The sequence below is a fragment of the Oncorhynchus kisutch genome, linkage group LG2 (genome assembly GCF_002021735.2).
Source record: "Oncorhynchus kisutch isolate 150728-3 linkage group LG2, Okis_V2, whole genome shotgun sequence".
Classification (NCBI taxonomy): Eukaryota; Metazoa; Chordata; class Actinopteri; order Salmoniformes; family Salmonidae; genus Oncorhynchus; species Oncorhynchus kisutch.
The window spans coordinates 49,212,624-49,235,689 of record NC_034175.2 but is presented as its reverse complement, the minus strand read 5'-3'; the positions used below and the strand labels follow the sequence as shown (position 1 = coordinate 49,235,689).

Below are 23,066 nucleotides of genomic sequence, written 5' to 3'. Positions count from 1 at the left end.
ACACACACACACACACACACACACACACACACACACACACACACACACACTCCCTTATCCAGTATCTCCTCTCTATCTCTGTGCAGGGTGTCAGAAGCCAGTAGGGTTGTCGCGGGGCAAGGCCAAGGTGTGTTGCTACAGTGGCTGGTACTACTGCCAGAGCTGTCACCAAGACAACCTGTTCCTCATCCCTGCCCGCCTGCTGCACAACTGGGACACCAACAGACACAAGGTGAGAATCAATGGTGATAAATGCACACATTTCAGAAGTATGTCCAGCTTATTGAGATACACTCTAAAATACACTTGGGAATGTTCCCTAGTTACACACATCTTAAATTGGGTGGACACATGGACGTGGGGTTGGGTGCCCCCATACAGTATAGAGAATGCTGCCAGGTTACATTTTCCCTCCAAACTACCCCATGTGGTCCCACAACTGATTCATACATACATACATACATACTTACATACATGTATGTATACACAGTCACAACCCCGCATCCCTATGCGTTCTCCACCACTCAGCCCTCCCATCCCTCCCCCTGTGTCCTGTCCAGGTGTCCAAGCAGGCCAAGGAGTTCCTGGAGTTTGTGTATGAGGAACCCCTGCTGGACGTGCAGCAGCTGAACCCGTGTCTGTATGAACACTGTGAGGGCCTGGCTGCAGTACTGCGCCTGAGACAGCAGCTCCAGTCCCTCAGAGCATACCTGTTCAGCTGCCGCGCTGCCGTGGCTGAGGATCTTCGTAGAAGGTGAGAGGGGGCAATTTCCAAACTGTAGTAGACCCAGTTCCTCATCAGAGCATACCTGTTCAGCTGCTGCTCTGCTGTGGCCGAGGAGGGCTTTGAAGGCGAGGGGCATGGGAAGAGGGGAGTACTTAAAGAATGATTAATCAAGGCCTTGATTGTTGAGTCAGGTGTATGGGCACTGAACTGAAACTCCAAGACCATCTTTAGTGACTACAGATATAAAGAGTTGTGAATGGGCAAGATGTTGGGGGGCCACGACAGTGGAGGGTGATGTGAAGGAGGAAGAGAGAGAATGGTGTGTAATGAGACTGCAAGCATCAAAGTAGGATTTCATAAAACACAGGAATATAGTGAAGAAGCTTGGAATGGTAATTGTATGTCTTATGTCCTTTGAAAGACCCTTTGTTGACTTGATTCCTAGCCCACGTTGAGTATGACTGTCTGTAGGCCTTAAGGCCCCTACATGCTCTCTCCGTATGATGGGATTGTGTTTATGTGAGGGGGTCCAGACTAAAAGGCCTGTCTCTGGGGTGATGGATGCTCACTGCCCTGGATGGGGTCACTCCCATGGACTACAGACACTCTTCGTACCCCCTCCCCACACTATACTCTTGTACTCGCACTTTGTGAAGTACACTCAACACATCTCTAAAGAGCTGGTTAGTAAGCTTCTCATTTTGTCCAGCTTAGTAATATTGTTTTTAAAGACAGTCCTGGTCCATATACTTGTGTCTAAAACATGTCCTTCTTTATGTGCTTTTGAGAGTCTGACTGGCAGGTTTATGTCCCGTGTCTACAGTGAGTGTGTAGGTCCGTGTAGACTGCAGACATCCCAGGTTCACCTGTCCTTTTGATGTCTGTCTCTGCTGTGCTGAGGTCTGTTTGAAGTAACCTACTGACAGAAACCAACAGAGAGGGTAGGGCTCTGAGACCCTCCTACTCCTCCACACCCACCCTGGGCCCTCAGAGTCATCCCATCTGGCTGTCGGAAAGAGGGTGTAACTTCATCTAGCTGGGATGTTTACGGCAGTGGTGGCGACCCCGGAACGATGCTCGCTCACCGGGGCCCATGTTTACCGCTACACCATTAGCCCACAGCGGCTAATGCCCCACACTTCAAAACACTACAGGATTAATGAGGCCGGAGGCGCTAAAACCTTCCCCCGGCCATCCATCGGCCCTCCATAGGCCTGCCATGGCCCTGGACAGGGCTAAAGGGCTAGGGAGCTCGGAGGAAGCCTGCCCTGTGTTTATACTCAACCCCTGGGAGATGGGAGAGAGCTGTCACGGCCCACACTGTCTGCGCTGATCTAACGCACACCTCTGAACCCCACGGATACCCCACATACACAGACACACAGAAACGCTGCACGTGTGGATAGTCTACACACATACATATGAACACAGGCATGCACCATACTGTTTACAGTGTACAATACTTTAAGCCAAAGTCATAACCTCCATTAAACAGTGAACCTGTTGTATTCAATATATAATAGTTGTAGTCTTATCAAACCACACACTGACTGACTGACTGTGATCTTACCCCAGCAGGGTGTGCTGGTCAGTTACTGCCAGAGCCAGCGCTGATACCCACAGGAAGAGTCAACACTGCAGAATCAACACTGTGTGTGTGTGTGTATTTGTGTGTGTGTGTGTGTGTGTTTTCAAATAAAATGTTATTGGTCACATACACATGGTTAGCAGATGTTAATTTCGAAATGCTTGTGCTTCTACTTCGGACAGTGCAGTAATATCTAACAAGTAATCTAACGTTTCCCCAACAACTACCTAATACACACAAATCTAAAGGGGTGAATGAGAATATGTACATATAAGTATATGGATGAGCGATGGCCGAGCGGATAGGCAAGGTGCAATAGATGGTATGAAATACATATGATATGAGTAATGTAAGATGTGTTAACATTATTAAAGTGGCATTATTTAAAGTGGCATTGTTTAAAGTGACTAGTGATCCATTTATTAAAGTGGCCAGTGATTGGGTCTCAATGTAGGCAGCAGCCTCTCTGAGTTAGTGATTGCTCTATAGCAGTCTGATGGCCTTGAGATAGAAGCTGTTTTTCAGTCTCTCGGTCCCAGCTTTGATGCACCTGTACTGACCTCGCCTTCTGGTTGGTAGCGGTGTGAACAGGCAGTGGCTCGGGCAGTTGTTGTCCTTGATGATCTTTATGGCCTTTCTGACATCGGGTGCTGTAGGTATCATGGAGGGCGGCAGGTACTTTACCCCTGGTGATGAGTGGTGCAGAGCGCACCACCCTCTGGAGAGCCTTGCAGTTGAGGGCGGTGCAGTTGCCATACCAGGCAGTGATACAGCCCAACAGGATGCTCTCAATTGTGCATCTGTAAAGGTTTGTCAGGGTTTTGGGTGATAAGCCAAATTTCTTAAGCCTCCTGAGGTTGAAGAGGCTCAGGTGGGCCTTCTTTACCACACTGTCTGTGTTGGTGGACCACACTCGAGAGGGAAGGAGAGTTAATGTCCAGCCCTTGTGGACTGGCAGGCAGGCCCCTGAGAAAATGACAATCACACGAACCAGGGATTTAACAGGGATTCACACGGCAGACTGGGTGGCTACTGGATGTCTCTATTGGAGGCTTAAACACTCAGGTTACAAATCACAGTTATGATGCCGATGTCTGTTTTTAAAACACTTTTTCTGTCTTCAGTGATTTGTTGTTTTGGGAAGGAGTTCTCCGGGGGTATGTTCTTTACAACTTAGAACAAAAGTGAGTGAAGATGAAGATCCATAGTGGGTTGTCATGTCATATGGCCAAAACATATTTTGCAGCAATCAGGGTGAGAGGCAGGTAGTCTGCCCTAAATATGTCTGTCAGTAGACATACACCCTATGCTTCTGCTTCCTTGAACATAACACTGATATCCTCCAATTAAAGCTGGTGTTGTCCGTCTGCTGAACCCTGTACTGTAGCAGTTAGATTAGTCAGTTATGGCATGGACTGTACATTCCCTAGCTGGGTGTCTGGTATGTATGTATGCTCTATGTTGTTCTGACTCTGGTTGCGTCCCATATGGTACCCTATTCTCTATGAAGTGCGCTAATGTTGTCCAGGGTCCATAGGGCTCTGATCAAAAGTAATGCACTATGTAGGGAATATGGTGACGTTTAGGACGAAGCCTCTTGACTGCTGGTTTCACTCTCTCAGTAGGGGCTAGTCTCTCTGACAGTCCCCCCAACTCCCTGTCTATCTCTTACTGACTGGAAAGCTACACACACACCTCCCTGGCTATCTCTTACTGACTGGAAAGCTACACACACACCTCCCTGGCTATCTCTTACTGACTGGAAAGCTACACACACACCTCCCTGTCTATCTCTTACTGACTGGAAAGCTACACACACACCTCCCTGTCTATCTCTTACTGACTGGAAAGCTACACACACACCTCCCTGGCTATCTCTTACTGACTGGAAAGCTACACACACACCTCCCTGTCTATCTCTTACTGACTGGAAAGCTACACACACACCTCCCTGGCTATCGCTTAACTGTAAAGCTTCCCACAAACACATGAAAAGGGAATTCATCCTCAGCTAAACAAATAGCCCGCCCTCTGAGCCTGTGTGTGTGTCAGGTTAGTGCTGTAATGAAGCCTGTCTAATGAGGCCTGAGGCTGATGTGTGAATGGGGCTTTGCTCTCTCTGACTGGACCTTTGCCATGCCTCCTCTCACAATGACCACATAAAGTCTGCCTGTCTGTGGGCATACACGCACACGCTCTGCCTCTATATCTGAACTAACTCATACATGCTTGATCACACACTCTCTGTCTGTCTCTCTCTCTCTCACTCTCTGTCTGTCTCACTCTCTGTCTGTCTCTCTCTCTGTCTGTCTCTGTCTCTGTCTCTGTCTCTGTCTCTCTCTCTCTCTCTCTCTCTGTGTAGAATACTGATGTACACACACATTCCACATCATTTATATAGATATTGCAACCCTCTTCAGATAAAGGCGTGGCATAGAACCTGCATAGAGCTGTGTATGTGTGCGCCTCTCTCCACTCATGAGTCACATTAGAGTTGTGTGTGTGTCTCTTTTCACATTGTTACTAGTACAGAGAGTGAGTGCACCCAAATTGTCCATGTGATCCCATATCTCCCCCTCTCCATCTTCTACTCTCTCCCGCTCTCTCTGTCTCTGTCTGTCTGTCTCTCTCTCACTGTGTCACTTTGTGGATCCTCGAGCTGTAATGTGAGCTAGCGTGGGCGAGAGTGTGTGTGTGTGTTTGTCTGTGTGTGTATGTGAGTATGTATGCTAACGTTTGCGTGTATGTAGTTCAAGCAGATGAGCGTAGAGAGGACTGTAATAGCGAGACAGGCAGGATGAAGAGATTATTGAGGGTACCCCGCTTCACCTCGTAATAAAGGCAGAGGGATTTTAAACCCCAGCCTCCACTGCCACCCCAACCCAGCTCCCACTCTATTGAATTGACCCCCATTTTCAGGGCAATTTGGCCACTCGTTGCCACAGTTACACAGGCCCGATCATGGCGTGTGTGTGTGAGACGTGACTCATGGTGTACATTCTGTTATCGTCCTAAATGAATCTCAACATGAAAGCAGAATCTCCTTTCTGTCATGTTGATATATGGATATACTTTCATGTTTAATATGCTGTATGTAATACTGTAATTAATAATAATAATAATTAGGTAGGCCAGTTGAGAACAAGTTCTCATTTACAACCACGACCTGGCCAAGATCAAGCAAAGCAGTGTGACAAAAGCAATAACACAGAGTTACACATGGGATTAACGAAAGTGCAGTCAATAACACAATAGAAGAATCTGTATACAGTGTGTGCAAATGAAGTAAGGAGGTAAGGCAATAAATAGGCCAATAGTGGCGAAGTAATTACAATTTAGCCATTTACACTGGAGTTATATATGTGCAGATAAGGATGTGCAAGTAGAAATACTAGTGTGCAGAAGAGCAGAAAAACAAATACGGGGATGAGGTAGATAGTTGGTTGGATGGATGGATGGGTTATTTATTGATGGGCTGTGTACAGGTGCAGTGATATGTAAGCTGCTCTGACAGCTAACACTTAAAGTTAGTGATAGAGATATAAGTCTCCAACTTCAGTGATTTTTGCAATTCGTTCCAGTCATTGGCAGCAGAGAACTGGAAGGAAAGGCGGCCAAAGGAGGTGTAGGCTTTGGGGATGACCAGTGAAATATACCTGCTGGGGCGCGTGCTACGGGTGGGTGCTGCTATGGTGACCAGTGAGCTGAGATAAAGCGGAGCCTTACCTAGCAAAGACTTATAGATGACCTTGAGCCAGTGGGTTTGGCGATGAATATGTAGTGAGGACCAGCCAATGAGAACATACAGGTCCGCAGTGGTGGGTAGCATATGGGGCTTTGGTGACAAAACGGATGGCACTGTGATAGACTGCATGCATTTGCTGAGTAGAGTGTTGGAGGCTCTTTTGTAAATGACATTGCGGAAATCAAGGATCGGTAGGATGGTCAGTTTTACAAGGGTATGTTTGGCAGCATGAGTGAAGGAGGCTTCGTTGCGAAATAGGAAGCCAATTCTAGATTTAACTCTGGATTGGAGATGCTTAATGTGAGTCTGGAAGGAGAGTTTACAGTCTAACCAGACACCTAGGTATTTATAGTTGTCCACATATTCTTAGTCAGAACTATCCAGAGAAGTGATGCTAGTCGGGCGGGCAGGTGCGGGCAACGATCGGTTGAAAGCATGCATTTCATTTTACTTGATTTAAGAGCAGTTGGAGGCCACGGAAGGAGTGTTGTATGGCGTTGAAGCTCGTTTGGAGGTTTGTTAACACAGTGTCCAAAGAAGGGCCAGATGTATACAGAATGGTGTCATCTGCGGTGGATCAAAGAATCACCCGCAGCAAGAGCGACATCATTGATATATACAGAGAAAAGAGTCGGCCCGAGGATTGAACCCTGTGGCATCCCCATAGAGACTGCCAGAGGTCCGGACAACAGGCCCTCCGATTTGTCACACTGAACTCTTATCTGAGAAGTACTTAGTGAACCAGACGAGGCAGTCATTAGAGAAACCAAGGCTGTTGAGTCTGCCGATAAGAATATGGTGATTGACAGAGTCGAAAGCCTTTGCCAGGTCAATGAAGATGGCTGCACAGTACTGTCTTTTATCGATGGCGGTTATGATATTGTTTAGGACCGTTTAATGTATGAAATACCATTAAACGGTGTTATACATTTACACACGTGTACTTTGAAGTTACCGGTCTGTTTAGTTCAAGCGTGAGAGACAAAATTACACAAAGTGTCTGTCAAATGGTATGTATTATTATATATTATGAAAGGATATAAGTCATGGTTCCAAGAAAATATTCCAATAATTCAATATATACGGTAAAGAAGTAAATCTAACTCGACCAAAACAATGGAAATGCCATGGAAATGCATGGGGAAAAGATCTGTGTGGGGAAAGATTCAGAATATCCTCATTGCCCCCCAGTAAAATTAGCCTACATTTAGGCTATTATTCCTGTGTATTTCACACTATGTTGAGGTAGAAATCTGAGTATAATGCTTGTATGGATGTTAACCCCAACATATGTTAATGTCACCTTAACCAATCAACTGCATTACAGTTCCAAATGTCCTTAACTACCACCACCAATTTTTGATGCTAGCTATGCTACCAGCTTATACGAACGGGAGTTAGCATTTAGCCGTCACTTCTTCTAAACCTTAAAAAGGACCTTTTCTAAATGTTATGCAGGGAAAACAGCGAAATAGATACACATCGGACTTTAGTAACCACATTGTGGGCCTGTTGCTTATACCAATCATTACGGATTTGACAAATATCTACTTTGTTAGATCAGATTTGTTAAATGTGCACCAATCCAACGTCCTCCTTCTATTCCCCAGTCTGCTTTCCATTGACCTCTTTAATGCATTTTGCATTGATGTAATGCTCTCTCTCCCCCCATAGGATCTTCCCCAGAGAATACCTACTGCAACACATCCACCTGTACTCACTGGCTGACCTGCAGCAGGTAAGACACAAAGGCTGCTTTTAGGCCATGTCTACACTTGATAGTTGATGCAGCTTTTGTCTTCTGATCATGGAGTTCTGATCATGGAATTACGAACATGTCATGCATGCTTCTAGACTAGGGATTATCAACTAGATTTTTTTTCTTGAGGGGATGGTCAGTGAGACGGAATATAATTACAAATCATTTGTAGATTGCAGATTGACTGCAAGAAGCACAAACGGATATAATATTTGACTCAAACAATCATTTCAAACCTTGCTTACGTTTGTTTACAATCACGTGTCTCTATTATGCATGGGAATATTTGGGAGCAGAATTCCAAAATTAAAATCACTTGGAGCTGATTTCCTGGTGTTTTTACAGCCTCATGTTTTTTTTTATTAAATTCAATTTTCTCAAACTTTGGGGGCCAAATAAAACCACTCGTGGGACAAATTCGACACGAGGGCCACCAGTAGGGGAACCCTGGTCTACACCTACATTTTAAATATGTCTACCATGTCCACATGGTGTCCGGATTCCCTTATCCCACACTATATTCAAATGCCTGTATGCATTCTGAAAACGATGGAAAAGGCTATATCTGATAATAACACAACAGTAGCCAACTACTGTAACTAACTAGTCAGCTAACCTCTCTAACTAGCCAGCAGGCTAGCTAGCAAAGATAAAGGGATTGAAAATAAGTTAGCATTTATGAAGCCAGCAAACACATTCCTCATACACTAGGAATGCATTTCCTCCAACGTTTAAAAGGATACTTTGGGATTTTAGCCATGAGGTCCTTTATCTACTTCCCCCAGTCAGGTGAATTTGTATGTCTCTGTGTCCAGTATAAAGGAAGTTAGAGGTATTTATGCGAGCCAATGCTAACTAGTGTATGCTAGCAGATACCCATAGACTTCCAGTCATTGTGCTAACGCTAGTTAGTATTGGTTCACAAAACTACTTCTAACTTCCCTCTTAACTCTGGGGAAGTAGATATTTGGTATTTTATTAGGATCCACATTTGCTGTTGCAAAAGCAGCAGATACTCTTCCTGGAGTCCACACAAAACATGAAACATAATACAGAATGACATAATGGAGAACATCAATAGACAAGAACAGCTCAAAGACAGGACTACGTAAAAAAAAAAATGAAAGGCACACGTAGCCTACATATCAATGCATACACACAAACTATCTAGGTTAAATAGGGCCTCATTGACAAAATATAGATAAAGAGCCTCATTGACAAAATCCCGAAGTATCCCTTTATTAACCCCCTAAATTCAATCGAATTAGCATAATTAAACAATTCTCTGAATTATCACAGTGAATTATTGCAACGTTTGTTTATGTGTGAAGAAAATGTCATTCAAAATGTCATTCATTCAAGTCAGTTTAAGCTAGAGATATCTGTTTTTTGCATTGGATGCGTCTATATGTTGTTCCATGTAGGGAATCTGTTATTGAGTGCGTTTGTATGGGCTGATGGCAGTTTTTTTCATCAAAGAATGTTTTCTCATTTTTTTTTGTTATGCTTCAAGGGGTCATAAAATTCTAAATCAAATAGCAAAATGATCCTTGGTATGACCTTCTTAAAACAATTCCATATACACTATATATACAAACGTATGTGGACACCCCTTCAAATGTGTGGATTTGGTGTGGATTTTGATTTGGTGTATAAAATCGAGCACAGAGCCATGCAATCTCCATAGACAAACATTGACAGTAGAATCACCTTACCGAAGAACTCAGTGAGTTTCAACCTTTCCAACAAGTCAGTTCAGAACATTCCTGCCCTGCTAGAGCTTCCCCGGTCAACTGTAAGCGCTGTTATTGTGAAGTGGAAACGTCTAGGAACAACAACGGCTCAGCCACGAAGTGGTAGGCCTCACAAGCCCACAGAAAGGGACCGCCGAGTGCTGAAGCACGTAGCGCGTAAAAATCATCTGCAGCACAAGAACTGTTCGTCGGGAGCTTCAATAGACTGGGTTTCCATGGCTGAGCATCCTCACACAAGCATAAGATCACCATGCGCAATGCCAAGTGTCGGCTGGAGATCTCGCCACCATTGGACTCTGGAGCAGTGGAAACGCGTTCTCTGGAGTGATCAATCACGCTTCACCATCTGGCAGTCTGACGGACTAATCTGGGTTTGGCGGATGCCAGGAGTACGCTACCTGCCCCATTGAGTAGTGCCAACTGTAAAGTTCGGTGGAGGAGGAATAATTGTCTTGGGCTGTTTTCATGGTTTGGGCTAGGCCCCTTAGCCCTTCCTCCTTAGTGGAGGGAAATCTTAATGCTACAGCATGAAATTACAATCTAGACAGTTCTGTGCTTCCAACTTTGTGGCAACAGTGTGGGCATGACAACGCCCCCGTGCATAAAGCGAGGTCCATACAGAAATGGTTTGTCGAGATCGGTGTGGAATATTTGTCTAAATATTTTCATATTGTTTTGTATTTTTTACCTCTTTCTCCCCAATTTTGTGATATCTAATTGGTAGTTACGGTCTTGTTCCGTCACTGCAACTCCGAAACACAACCCTGCCAAGCCGCTCTGATTCTTGACACACTGTTCGCTTAACCCGGAAGCCAGCCACACCAATGTGTCTGAGGAAACACCGTACAACTGTCAACCGAAGTCAGCATGCATGCGCCGGCCTGCCACAAGGAGTCGCTAAAGCGTTGTGTGGAAGAACTTGACTGGACTGCACAGAGCCCTGACCTCAACCCCATCAAACATCTTTGGGATGAATTGGAAGCCAGGCCTAGTCGCCCAACATCAGTGCCCAACCTCACTAATGCTCTTGTGGCTGAATGGAATCAAGTCCCCGCAGCAATGTTCCAACATCTAGTGGAAATCCTTCCCAGAGGAGTAGAAGCTGTGAGAGCAGCAAAGGGGGGACCAACTCCATATTAATGGCCATGATTTTGGAATGACATGTTCGACGAGCAGGTCTCCATATACTTTTGATCATGTCGTGGGGTACCGCTCACTCCCTGTCCTTCTCTGACCCCCCCCTCTCTTAACAACCCAGGGAGAGTCCATAGCCCTCTTCTCCCCCTTCCCTGCTCCCTCCATGTCCCCCTCTCCCCCTGGCCCGTTCACTAATTACACACATTCAGAATCAACAGGCAGAAAAACAAGAGTGTGACAGTCTACCATTCTTCCCTACATCCCCAGCCCTGACACTGTCTCTCTCTTCCCCCTCTTTTGCTATCCTTCTATCTCCTTTCTCCTCCGCTTTACCCCCTCTATTGCTCTGTACTTCTATCCCCTCTCACTCCTCTCTCTATCCCTCTCTCCCTCTGTCTCTCTTTCTCTCTCTGGGTGTCTGCGTGTGTCACTGTCACATTCTCCAGTGGACTGCACACAACACTCAGACAGGTTATGATGCCCATGTCAAACAAACTCTAATAGATGGCTTAAAGATTACCTCAAGTTGAGGACACCGCAACATGCTATTACAGACATGCTGCTATAGGCAACTTACTCGGGGCTTGACAACTGCTTTAAAAGTTGCAAACAGCTCAACAATTCAGTGATAAGCAATGATAAATTGATGGATGGCTACATTTGTTTTCCCCATAATTTATAAACTATATCAGAACTTATTTGCCAAGTATACATTTCCCCATATATTTCTCTCTCTCTCTCTCTCTCTCTCTCTCTCTCACTCACTCACTCACTCACTCACTCACTCACTCACTCACTCACTCACTCACTCACTCACTCACTCACTCACTCACTCACTCACTCACTCACTCACTCACTCTCTCACACAGCTTCTTAATTGGCTTTCCATATTAACGAGCTGTTTCTTTTATTTCTCCTGAATAATCAGAGCTCCTTCATCAAGCCTGGCTTTTATTGTTGCCCAGCGAGATCAGTGAAGACTGAACCGTCTCTCCCTGGCTAGTTATAGACTAGACCCAGTCCTTCATAGAAAGCAGCAGTGCACTTGGCTCTTTGCTATTGAACTCCCAACAAACGCGTCCTATTTGGAGCAGCCTCTGTCTTTAAACCATCAGACTGTTGGCCATATTTGTTTGCCCAGGGCCTGCCCAGAGGCTGGACTTGTTTGGCTACTGGCCCTTTTGTTGCTTTTCCAGTTGTAAAGTAGTGGGATGGGGAGATAGGCTTGTTTTGGAGGACTGAGGAGTACCATATAGATGCTAATTGTATTGTGTGTTGTGTACCGGGGCAGCAGTCCTAGTCCTGCCAACGACCTACAAACAACTGGAGGGGACAAAGGGGCATTGAGCAGCCCCGGTCCGGCCCGGATTGCACGGTGGCCATGGTGACACGCACATACGTGCGATAGGGCAGATTCCCGCACTGACACCCTGGCATACAACTTAAGCACACCACAGGCTATCTAGTAGCCACACTGACGAAGACACAAGGACTTCCTAGTTGAGCCCAGATACAGGCATAGACACAGGCATTAGGCATGTATGCCCTTACACTGGCACGCTCATCGGAATAGGGGCATGTTGGTCATCTTGAGAGCTGTTGGGTAAATGGTCATTTTTCAGCGTTTTCTGAACTATAAGATATAGATTTTTTTTTAAAGCTCAAAAACCGCTGCCTCTCAGTCCCACACAGACATACACGGACATTCTCTCTATCTCTCACTCGCTCTCATCCATAATCTCACTCCCCACTACACGTCTTACACACACACACACACACACTGGGGCTGGTAGTAATCCTGTTTGGTGAGAGGGGTGTTATCCAAACAGAGCTCACCCTGTCTTTATGTGTGTAATCCGGGTGGCTTTCTGAGCATCACTAATGGAGGCCCGGCCTTCATCAGCGGAACACTAGAGAGGGATAACGTAGCGGGTGTTAAACAGAGGTTTTAGGGGATTAAGCCGTTTGGACCACAAAGCCCCCTGCACGGGACAGGGCCAGATGGGTGTGACTTTATGAGGGGTGGGGGGTGAGGAGGATTTGATTGAGGGGTGTTGGTGGAAGGAGGGGGGGGGGGGGATGCTGGGGCTGGTGTTCCAGGAACATTCACAATGACACTGCAGCGAAGGAAGGCAGCTGCAGGCTGGACAAACGAATGGTAGCCCCTCTCTTCCCCGCTCTGTCTGCACCCCTCCCTCAGACCGGCTGTAGGTGTGGTTTCACTTCTCTGAGGAGAATGTATCCACCTGGTTGGCAAAGAAAGGGAAACCTGAGGCTACTGCCATTTTCTGCTTTTTTCCCCCTAAAGCATCTCCCATTCACACTTCTCCTGCCCTTTCTCTCCCTTCAATTACAACTCTCTCTATCTCTCTCACTTCCTCACTCTCTCCCTCTGCAACTTTTGCCTTCTCTCTGTCCCTTTCCCTCCTCTCTCCCTCCCTCTGTTTCCCTTCATCTCCCTCTCTCCTTGTCCACTGAGCATCAGTCCCAGTCAGAACCCAGTGTGGTGTGTTGCCAGTTGTGTCTTAATTACCCCTGGTGTCAGCATTGATCAGGGGTGGCATATATCATCTGGGTTGGGCTTGGCTAGGGGATGGGGAACACTGCCTGGCTGGCTGGCAGGCTGCTCTGCCTGACTGGCTCTCTGGATTGCTGGCTGACTCACTGACTGGCTGCTTTGCCTCACTGCTCCACACTACACACAGCCTTTGATTGCTGGGCTACAGCCTGGCTCATGTCACCATGCTAGACAGCATTATTCACAGTGTTGTAGCTCTCCCAGACTGGGGTTGCCACAGCCTCCGGGCTGGAGGGATGAAAAGATGGAGGGATGGAAAGATGGAGGTGTGGTGCGTTTTCAGCCACTGCTTGAGGAGTTATTAGGACTGTTCCTGGTTGTCCATTCTCTAGGTAGTTAGTCATGAGCTGTTGTAGACCAGTTAGTATTACATTATGTAATCTCTCTTTCTCTGACCAAACCATACAGACATAACGTCCCCCTCCCCTGCAGAGCACCTTTTCAGTTATCCATCCATTGTGTGTATGTATGCATGTGCGTGCGTGCGTGTGTAGGAGTGGGGGTCGGGGTGGTCTCCTCTCCTTTCTTCGTTCTCCTTTCACCTTCAGCCCCCCTCCTCACCCCCATCCTCCTTCTTCAGCCTCTCCTTCCCTCTGTCCCCCTCTCCCTCGTCTTTTCTCCTTCTCTTCTCTCCTCCAGGCTGAAGAATGCCTGGCAGGCCTTAATTGGTGCAGCCCCAGCGCTGCCAGGTGTAGCCACTTGTCTCTGCCCCCTCAGCCTCCCTCAGTGTTCTCTGGAGGTCCACTCAGGCCCGTTCCCTTCCCCAGCCCCATTCAACAGAGCCACAATGCTCTCTACCAGGCCCTCACCAATCAAAGGCCCTGCCGGTTTTTAACTACTCGCCCACCGGCATTCACATATCATTTTTTGCTAAAACGGCCCCCCAAAAAAGGAATTCCCCCCGCCCCCCAGGCCTCTCCAGCCAGCCTTTCTCCCAGGGCCTTCATTAGTTTTGATGTAAATTCCCGATGTGAATTCCTGACGTGAACTCTTGTCCATCTCCTCTATGTGCTGCGCTGCAGTGGCTCCCAATGGGACCTGTATTAAAAGTGTTTATCCTCACAGGGAAAATTCTGCTGTCTTCTCTCTGTATAATAGAATATATTACAGCAGTACATTCTTATAGATGGGAAATAGAATGGTTGAATTAGAATGAAAATGTTGAAAATGTTGAATTTGAATTCTATCGTGGAGAATGAGGAAGAGAATGTTTTGGAAAGTACATTTTATTTCACTTCATGGGAAGCTGGCCATTATTCCCTTTTTTCCTTCTCTCTCTCTCTCTCTCTCTCTCTCTTGTCTATCTCCATCTCCTTCCTTCCCTACCACTCTCTCTCTCTCTCTCTCTCTCTCTCTCTGTCTCTCTCTCTCTCTTGTCTATCTCCATCTCCTTCCTTGCCTACCTCTCTCTCTCTCTACAGGTGATTGATGGGAAGCTGGCCCCCTTTCTCTCCAAGGTGATTAAGTTTGCCAGTTCCCACGTCTTCAGCTGCAGCCAGTGCAGAGAGAAGGGCTTCATCTGTGAGATGTGTCAGAACGGACAGGTCATCTATCCCTTCCAGGAGAGCGCCACTAAGAGGTGAGGCCCCTTCATGCGCAGATATAGGATCAGCTCAATACTTCAACAATCTTAACCTTTTTAACTATTCAGGGTAGTAGAGAAAACGGATGTTAGATCAGCGACTTGCGTGATGGCATCCTGGAAGAATGAATGGAGTAAAGAGCAGTGTTAATTACACGCTGGCAGGGGCACGGGTGACAGGGAGAACATGGTGTCCTGCTGGAGAGGAACAGGTCATCCCCATAGTGCCTTGCTCCGTCCCTGTTTCTGTCCTTGTCTCCCTCTGCCTGAGCCTTATGACATGGCCCTCTCTCACCTCAGGGAGGTTTCATTCACTTTGAAGAGAACAAGACAGGAAGGGGGAGAAGAGGAGGAAAGAAGATCCTCTCTTTTACAGGAAGAAGATGGTGGAGATGAGGAGAAGAGAGGACACAGAAGAGGACAGAGGAGAGATCGCCAGACCTGGCTGTGCTGCTCTTGGCCAGAAGCCCAAGAGCGAGACAGGCAGATAAAACATTCATTAATGTCTAGTCTGTCCACACACTCTTAAATTATTGATCTCTGCTGCCTCAGCTCACACATCTCTCTTCTGGGTTAACGGAGAGCCTCTGAAGGCAGGGCCATGAGTAGCAGAGGTGTGTGTGTGTGTGTGTGTGTGTGTGTGTGTGTGTGTGTGTGTGTGTGTGTGTGTGTGTGTGTCAGTTACAATCTTTGCCGAAGTGAATATATGATATATATTAATCTGTGCTCAACTAGCTTTAAAGGTATCGACTCCCCACATAAATGTTATGCTGTTTCTTCATCTTACAGAAGATGCTGTAGACTAGAGCTAATGATTTAATTGCAGTGCTTGGTACACACACACCCTTCACTATCAGGCTGGATGGCACACCTGAACTTTTGACCAGAGTTTATTGCCCTTGGCAAGGAAGGATCACGTTAACTGATAGTGATAGTAAACCAGTTATACTGTAGTAAGAGTAACAGCTTAGTCAGACTTTGGCCCCCGAGAGTAGGACCTGCTCCTTTCCTGGTTGCATCAGCTTTACCACCTCATCCATGACATAGCCTGGGACACTCAGTTCGTTAGCCTGCCATATAGACTCTGTTAATCATCAATAGGTGAACAATTGGATTCTTTGGGACCGGTGCCCCATTTTGATTCGAGTGGCTATGAGTATGTTGTGTCGGATGCATTTCATAATCATTTCTGAAATATGTTCTACATTGTTTGTTCCAATTTATGGTCTTCTTCTTCTTTTTTTACCTTCTAAATGTCACTACAAATGTATTTATTTTCAGGCAAAGTAAATGCTTTCACCATTCCAGAGGTTTTAAGGTGAACTGTGTAGCCTAGCTAAGTGGATGCTGAACAAGGTTTCTCTCGTCTTATCTTCCATACATACAGTGGGGCAAAAAAGTATTTAGTCAAGTTCTCCCACATAAAAAGATGAGAGAGGCCTGTAATTTTCATCATAGGTACACTTCAACTATGACAGACAAAATGATAATAAAAAATCCAGAAAATCACATTGTAGGATTTTTAATGAATTTATTTGCAAATTATGGTGGAAAATAAGTATTTGGTCAATAACCAAAGTTTATCTCAATACTTTGTTATATACCCTTTGTAAGTTTTTCACACACTGTTGCTGGTATTTTGGCCCATTCCTCCATGCAGATCTCCTCTAGAGCAGTGATTGTTTTGGAGCTGTTGCTGGGCAACACAGACTTTCAACTCCCTCCAAAGATTTTCTATGGGGTTGAGATCTGGAGACTGGCTAGGACACTCCAGGACCTTGAAATCAAATCAAATCAAATTTTATTTGTCACATACACATGGTTAGCAGATGTTAGTGCGAGTGTAGCGAAATGCTTGTGCTTCTAGTTCCGACAATGCAGTAATAACCAACAAGTAATCTAGCTAACATTTCCAAAACTACTACCTTATAGACACAAGTGTAAGGGGATAAAGAATATGTACATAAGATATATGAATGAGTGATGGTACAGAGCGGCAAGGGCAAGATACAGTAGATGGTATTGAGTGCAGTATATACATATGAGATGAGTATGTAAACAAAGTGGCATAGTTAAAGTGGCTAGTGATACATGTATTACATAAGGATGCAGTAGATGATATAGAGTACAGTATATACGTATACATATGAGATGAATAATGTAGGGTATGTAAACATTATATTAGGTAGCATTGTTTAAAGTGGCTAGTGATATATTTTACATCATTTCCCATCAATTCCCATTATTGAAGTGGCTGGAGTTGAGTCAGTGTGTTGGCAGCAGCCACTCAATGTTAGTGGTGGCTGTTTAACAGTCTGATGGCCTTGAGATTGAAGCTGTTTTTCAGTCTCTCGGTCCCAGCTTTGATGCACCTGTACTGACCTCGCCTTCTGGATGATAGCGGGGTGAACAGGCAGTGGCTCGGATGGTTGTTGTCCTTGATGATCTTTATGACCTTCCTGTGACATCGGGTGGTGTAGGTGTCCTGGAGGGCAGGTAGTTTGCCCCCGGTGATGCGTTGTGCAGACCTCACTACCCTCTGGAGAGCCTTACGGTTGTGGGCGGAGCAGTTGCCGTACCAGGCGGTGATACAGCCCGACAGGATGCTCTCGATTGTGCATCTGTAGAAGTTTGTGAGTGCTTTTGGTGACCAAGCCAAATTTCTTCAGCCTCCTGAGGTTGAAGAGGCTCTGCTGCGTCTTCTTCACGATGCTGTCTGTGTGGGTGGACCAATTCAGTTTGTCTGTGATGTGTACGCCGAGGAACTTAAAACTTACTACCCTCTCCACTACTGTTCCATCGATGTGGATAGGGGGGTGTTCCCTCTGCTGTTTCCTGAAGTCCACAATCATCTCCTTAGTTTTGTTGACGTTGAGTGTGAGGTTATTTTCCTGACACCACACTCCGAGGGCCCTCACCTCCTCCCTGTAGGCCGTCTCGTCATTGTTGGTAATCAAGCCTACCACTGTTGTGTCGTCCGCAAACTTGATGATTGAGTTGGAGGCGTGCATGGCCACGCAGTCGTGGGTGAACAGGGAGTACAGGAGAGGGCTCAGAACGCACCCTTGTGGGGCCCCAGTGTTGAGGATCAGCGGGGTGGAGATGTTGTTTCCTACCCTCACCACCTGGGGGCGGTCCATCAGGAAGTCCAGTACCCAGTTGCACAGGGCGGGGTCGAGACCCAGGGTCTCGAGCTTGATGACGAGCTTGGAGGGCACTATGGTGTTAAATGCCGAGCTGTAGTCGATGAACAGCATTCTCTTACGAAGCCACTCCTTCGTTGCCCGGGCGGTGTGTTTGGGATCATTGTCATGCTGAAAGACCCAGACACGTTTCTTCTTCAATGCCCTTGCTGATGGAAGGAGGTTTTCACTCAAAATCTCACGATACATGGCCCCATTCATTCTTTATTTTTTTATTTTTTTTATTTCACCTTTATTTAACCAGGTAGGCAAGTTGAGAACAAGTTCTCATTTACAATTGCGACCTGGCCAAGATAAAGCAAAGCAGTTCGACAGATAAAACGACACAGAGTTACACATGGAGTAAAAACAAACATACAGTCAATAATGCAGTATAAACAAGTCTATATACAATGTGAGCAAATGAGGTGAGAAGGGAGGTAAAGGCAAAAAAGGCCATGATGGCAAAGTAAATACAATATAGCAAGTAAAATACTGGAATGGTAGTTTTGCAATGGAAGAATGTGCAAAGTAGAAATAAAAAAAATAATGGGGTGCAAAGGAGCAAAATAAATAAATAAATTAAAATTAAATACAGTTGGGAAAGAGGTAGTTGTTTGGGCTAAATTATAGGTGGGCTATGTACAGGTGCAGTAATCTGTGAGCTGCTCTGACAGTTGGTGCTTAAAGCTAGTGAGGGAGATAAGTGTTTCCAGTTTCAGAGATTTTTGTAGTTCGTTCCAGTCATTGGCAGCAGAGAACTGGAAGGAGAGGCGGCCAAAGAAAGAATTGGTTTTGGGGGTGACTAGAGAGATATACCTGCTGGAGCGTGTGCTACAGGTGGGAGATGCTATGGTGACCAGCGAGCTGAGATAAGGGGGGACTTTACCTAGCAGGGTCTTGTAGATGACATGGAGCCAGTGGGTTTGGCGACGAGTATGAAGCGAGGGCCAACCAACGAGAGCGTACAGGTCGCAATGGTGGGTAGTATATGGGGCTTTGGTGATAAAACGGATTGCACTGTGATAGACTGCATCCAATTTGTTGAGTAGGGTATTGGAGGCTATTTTGTAAATGACATCGCCAAAGTCGAGGATTGGTAGGATGGTCAGTTTTACAAGGGTATGTTTGGCAGCATGAGTGAAGGATGCTTTGTTGCGAAATAGGAAGCCAATTCTAGATTTAACTTTGGATTGGAGATGTTTGATATGGGTCTGGAAGGAGAGTTTACAGTCTAACCAGACACCTAAGTATTTGTAGTTGTCCACGTATTCTAAGTCAGAGCCGTCCAGAGTAGTGATGTTGGACAGGCGGGTAGGTGCAGGTAGCGATCGGTTGAAGAGCATGCATTTAGTTTTACTTGTATTTAAGAGCAATTGGAGGCCACGGAAGGAGAGTTGTATGGCATTGAAGCTTGCCTGGAGGGTTGTTAACACAGTGTCCAAAGAAGGGCCGGAAGTATACAGAATGGTGTCGTCTGCGTAGAGGTGGATCAGGGACTCACCAGCAGCAAGAGCGACCTCATTGATGTATACAGAGAAGAGAGTCGGTCCAAGAATTGAACCCTGTGGCACCCCCATAGAGACTGCCAGAGGTCCGGACAGCAGACCCTCCGATTTGACACACTGAACTCTATCAGAGAAGTAGTTGGTAGTAGTTAGTAGTAGTTGGTCTATCAGAGAAGTAGTTGGTAGTAGTTAGTAGTAGTTGGTCTATCAGAGAAGTAGTTGGATCCTTTACACGGATCAGTCGTCCTGGTCCCTTTGCAGAAAAACAGCCCCAAAGCATGATGTTTCCACCCCCATGCTTCACAGTAGCTATGGTGTTCTTTGGATGCAACTCAGCATTCTTTGTCCTCCAAACACGACGAGTTGAGTTTTTACAAAAAAGTTCTATTTTGGTTTCATCTGACCATATGACATTCTCCCAATCTTCTTCTGGATCATCCAAATGCTCTCTAGCAAACTTCAGACGGGCCTGGACATGTACTGGCTTAAGCAGGGGGACACGTCTGGCACTGCAGGATTTGAGTCCCTGGCAGCGTAGTGTGTTACTGATGATAGGCTTTGTTACTTTGGTCCCAGCTCTCTGCAGGTCATTCACTAGGTCCCCCCCGTGTGGTTCTGGGATTTTTGCTCACCGTTCTTCTGATCAATTTGACCCCACGGGGTGAGATCTTGCGTGGAGCCCCAGATCGAGGGAGATTATCAGTGGTCTTGTATGTCTTCCATTTCCTAATAATTGCTCCCACAGTTGATTTCTTCAAACCAAGCTGCTTACCTATTGCAGATTCAGTCTTCCCAGCCTGGTGCAGGTCTACAATTTTGTTTCTGGTGTCCTTTGACAGCTCTTTAGTTTTGGCCATAGTGGGGTTTGGAGTGTGACTGTTTGAGGTTGTGGACAGGTGTATTTTATACTGATAACAAGTTCAAACAGATGCCATTAATACAGGTAATGAGTGGAGGACAGAGGAGCCTCTTAAAGAAGAAGTTACAGGTCTGTGAGAGCCAGAAATCTTGCTTGTTTGTAGGTGACCAAATGCTTACTTTCCACCATAATTTGCAAATAACTTTTTTAATTAATTTTTTAAAATTGATTTATTTTTTCTTCTCATTTTGTCTGTCATAGTTGAAGTGTACCTATGATGAAAATTACAGGCCTCTCTCATCTTTTTAAGTGGGAGAACTTGCACAATTGGTGGCTGACAAAATTATTTTTTGCCCCACTGTATGCTTAGCAGATCGCTAGATACTGCCACCTGTGTATAATGCTGTCCTGTCCAACAGATACCTGGGAGGGTGGTAACGTGATCAATCTTCCAGACGGGGCTGGACAGGGCTGGGTGAAACTAATGTTAATCCAGTCTTTTAGTACAGTGATGTGTTCATCTGGAAATGTATATCTGGAAATGTATATTTCCAGCTCATCCAGCTCATACATTTCCGACATCAGTGACCAACCTACAAGCTGAAACTAATATGCTTTTTCCCCACCCTTCAGATTTGTGTTGTATTGATGTTTGTGACTCTGTGCTTGGTCTGTATGTGTCCAGATGTGATGGTTGTGGAGCGGTGTTCCATACAGAGTGTCATCAGAAGGCCCAGCCGTGTCCACGCTGCGTACACAGAGAGCTCCACCATAAGAGAGCCTCGTCTTTCTGGAGCCCTGACGACGATACACCAGGCTGCGTCACACTGCCTTACCAGTACACCTGATCACAAATACCCAACACCCGGAGATCACACGCAGACACACACACACACACACACACACACACACACACACACACACACACACACACACACACACACACACACACACACACACAGATTGAAACAGCGGTGCCACTCCACAGAGCTACTCTCACCAAAGTCAATGGAAGCATGTGTGTTTGTGTGTGTGAGCCGGCCAGGATACACAGTGAGAGTGTTGATGACTAAGAAAGGGTTATGCTCTCTCACACACACCTGCTTTGTGAGCTACGCTGACGTCACTCTCACCTGGAAGAGATGGATCCCAACGCAACACCCACCGGAGAGGAACTGCTCTGCCTCTTAGCCTCTCTGCTATGTTCTATCTTCATAGTGCTGCACACACACACAAACACAGAAACACACACACACACGCACACAAACACAGACAACGCAAATAAAGGGAGAGGGACTATGCTGACTCAACAGCAGTAATGCGTACTCTTGACTTTCTGGACACAGTCGCACACACACACACACGCATCTGGAAATGTATATTTCCGACATCAGTGACCAACCTACAAGCTGAAACTAATATGCTGTTGGTGTGATGTCACTATAGCCTATATCTATAGCCTATATCTGGACTCTGTTGGTGTGATGTCACTATAGCCTATATCTGGACTCTGTTGGTGTGATGTCGCAACTCGCTATATATTTGGACTATATATCTGAACTCTACATGTCCCTACTTCACCACGCTGTCCCTCTGCCCTTCACTCTCTCTTTATCCTCCCCTTCACATGTTCTTGCACTATTTATGCATGTTCATTAGGATGTCAAGCCACAGACTGGGTTAGTAGCCACTGTATTTAAGGATGAGTTTGCTTATTTAACTCACCTATTAGCTCTTAGAGCCCCTCTAACCAACCAACCTTTATCCAGACATATTCAATAAGAGGGTCCAAGTGGGGGACGCTTATTATGATCAAGACACACTTGAAACCAGAATGAGATTGAGTCATAATAATGTTCAAATCGCATATCATCCTATCATGTATACTTTTTCCTTGAGCGTGATAGGGGCAACTACTCCCTACTGCTGTCCTATGGGGCTAGAGGCTGGTGGATGTATTGACTGTCTCCATTATACTCAGTAGGAAAGGCTCCATCAGGTCAGCTCTACATCTCCAGGCCTCAGCCACAGAGGGCCCAAATTACAGTCCATGGAAAAGACCATGCAGGGCTTAGTTATGTAACGCAAGCCATCTCAAACCCACAGGAGCAGGGACTCATTCTACTGCTATGACTCAGTGCTCTCACTCTAGGGCCATATATATATATAAGAGAGAGAGAGAGATTTGGTGAGGGGTGTCTATGACTCAGTGGTGTGACTGGTCTAAGCTCAAAGGACTGGCGGTGGAGGATGAGAGCCCCAGTCTGTGTACTGTATGTGTGAGAGCCCCAGTGTGTGTACTGTAGGTGTGAGAGCCCCGGTGTGTGTACTGTATGTGTGAGAGCCCCAGTGTGTGTACTGTATGTGTGAGAGCCCCAGTGTTTGTACTGTAGGTGTGAGAGCCCCAGTGTGTGTACTGTAGGTGTGAGAGCCCCAGTGTGTGTACTGTATGTGTGAGAGCCCCAGTGTGTGTACTGTATGTGTGAGAGCCCCAGTGTGTGTACTGTATGTGTGAGAGCCCCAGTGTGTGTACTGTATGTGTGAGAGCCCCAGTGTGTGTACTGTATGTGTGAGAGCCCCAGTGTGTGTACTGTAGGTGTACTGTATATGTGAGAGCCCCAGTGTGTGTACTGTAGGTGTACTGTAT

At 46.0% G+C, this 23,066-nt stretch overlaps 1 protein-coding gene across 2 annotated transcripts in view; it reads left to right on the top strand.

The window, feature by feature from the left end:
* The window catches only part of LOC109867748 (pleckstrin homology domain-containing family M member 3), a 49,536-nt gene extending 26,730 nt beyond the window's left edge, over positions 1–22,806 (top strand). Inside the window, exons 5-9 of one of the 2 annotated variants that reach the window (XM_020457051.2) lie at positions 87–232; positions 561–754; positions 7,735–7,798; positions 14,710–14,867; positions 21,105–22,806. In XM_020457051.2, the coding sequence (XP_020312640.1) occupies positions 87–232; positions 561–754; positions 7,735–7,798; positions 14,710–14,867; positions 21,105–21,267 (725 nt within the window). In that variant the 3' untranslated portion in view covers positions 21,268–22,806. Of the gene's footprint in view, positions 1–86; positions 233–560; positions 755–7,734; positions 7,799–14,709; positions 14,868–15,170; positions 16,293–21,104 lie in introns of those variants that run through there. The other variant, XM_020457028.2, reaches the window with a different exon arrangement.
* Positions 22,807–23,066: the final 260 nt, after the last annotated feature.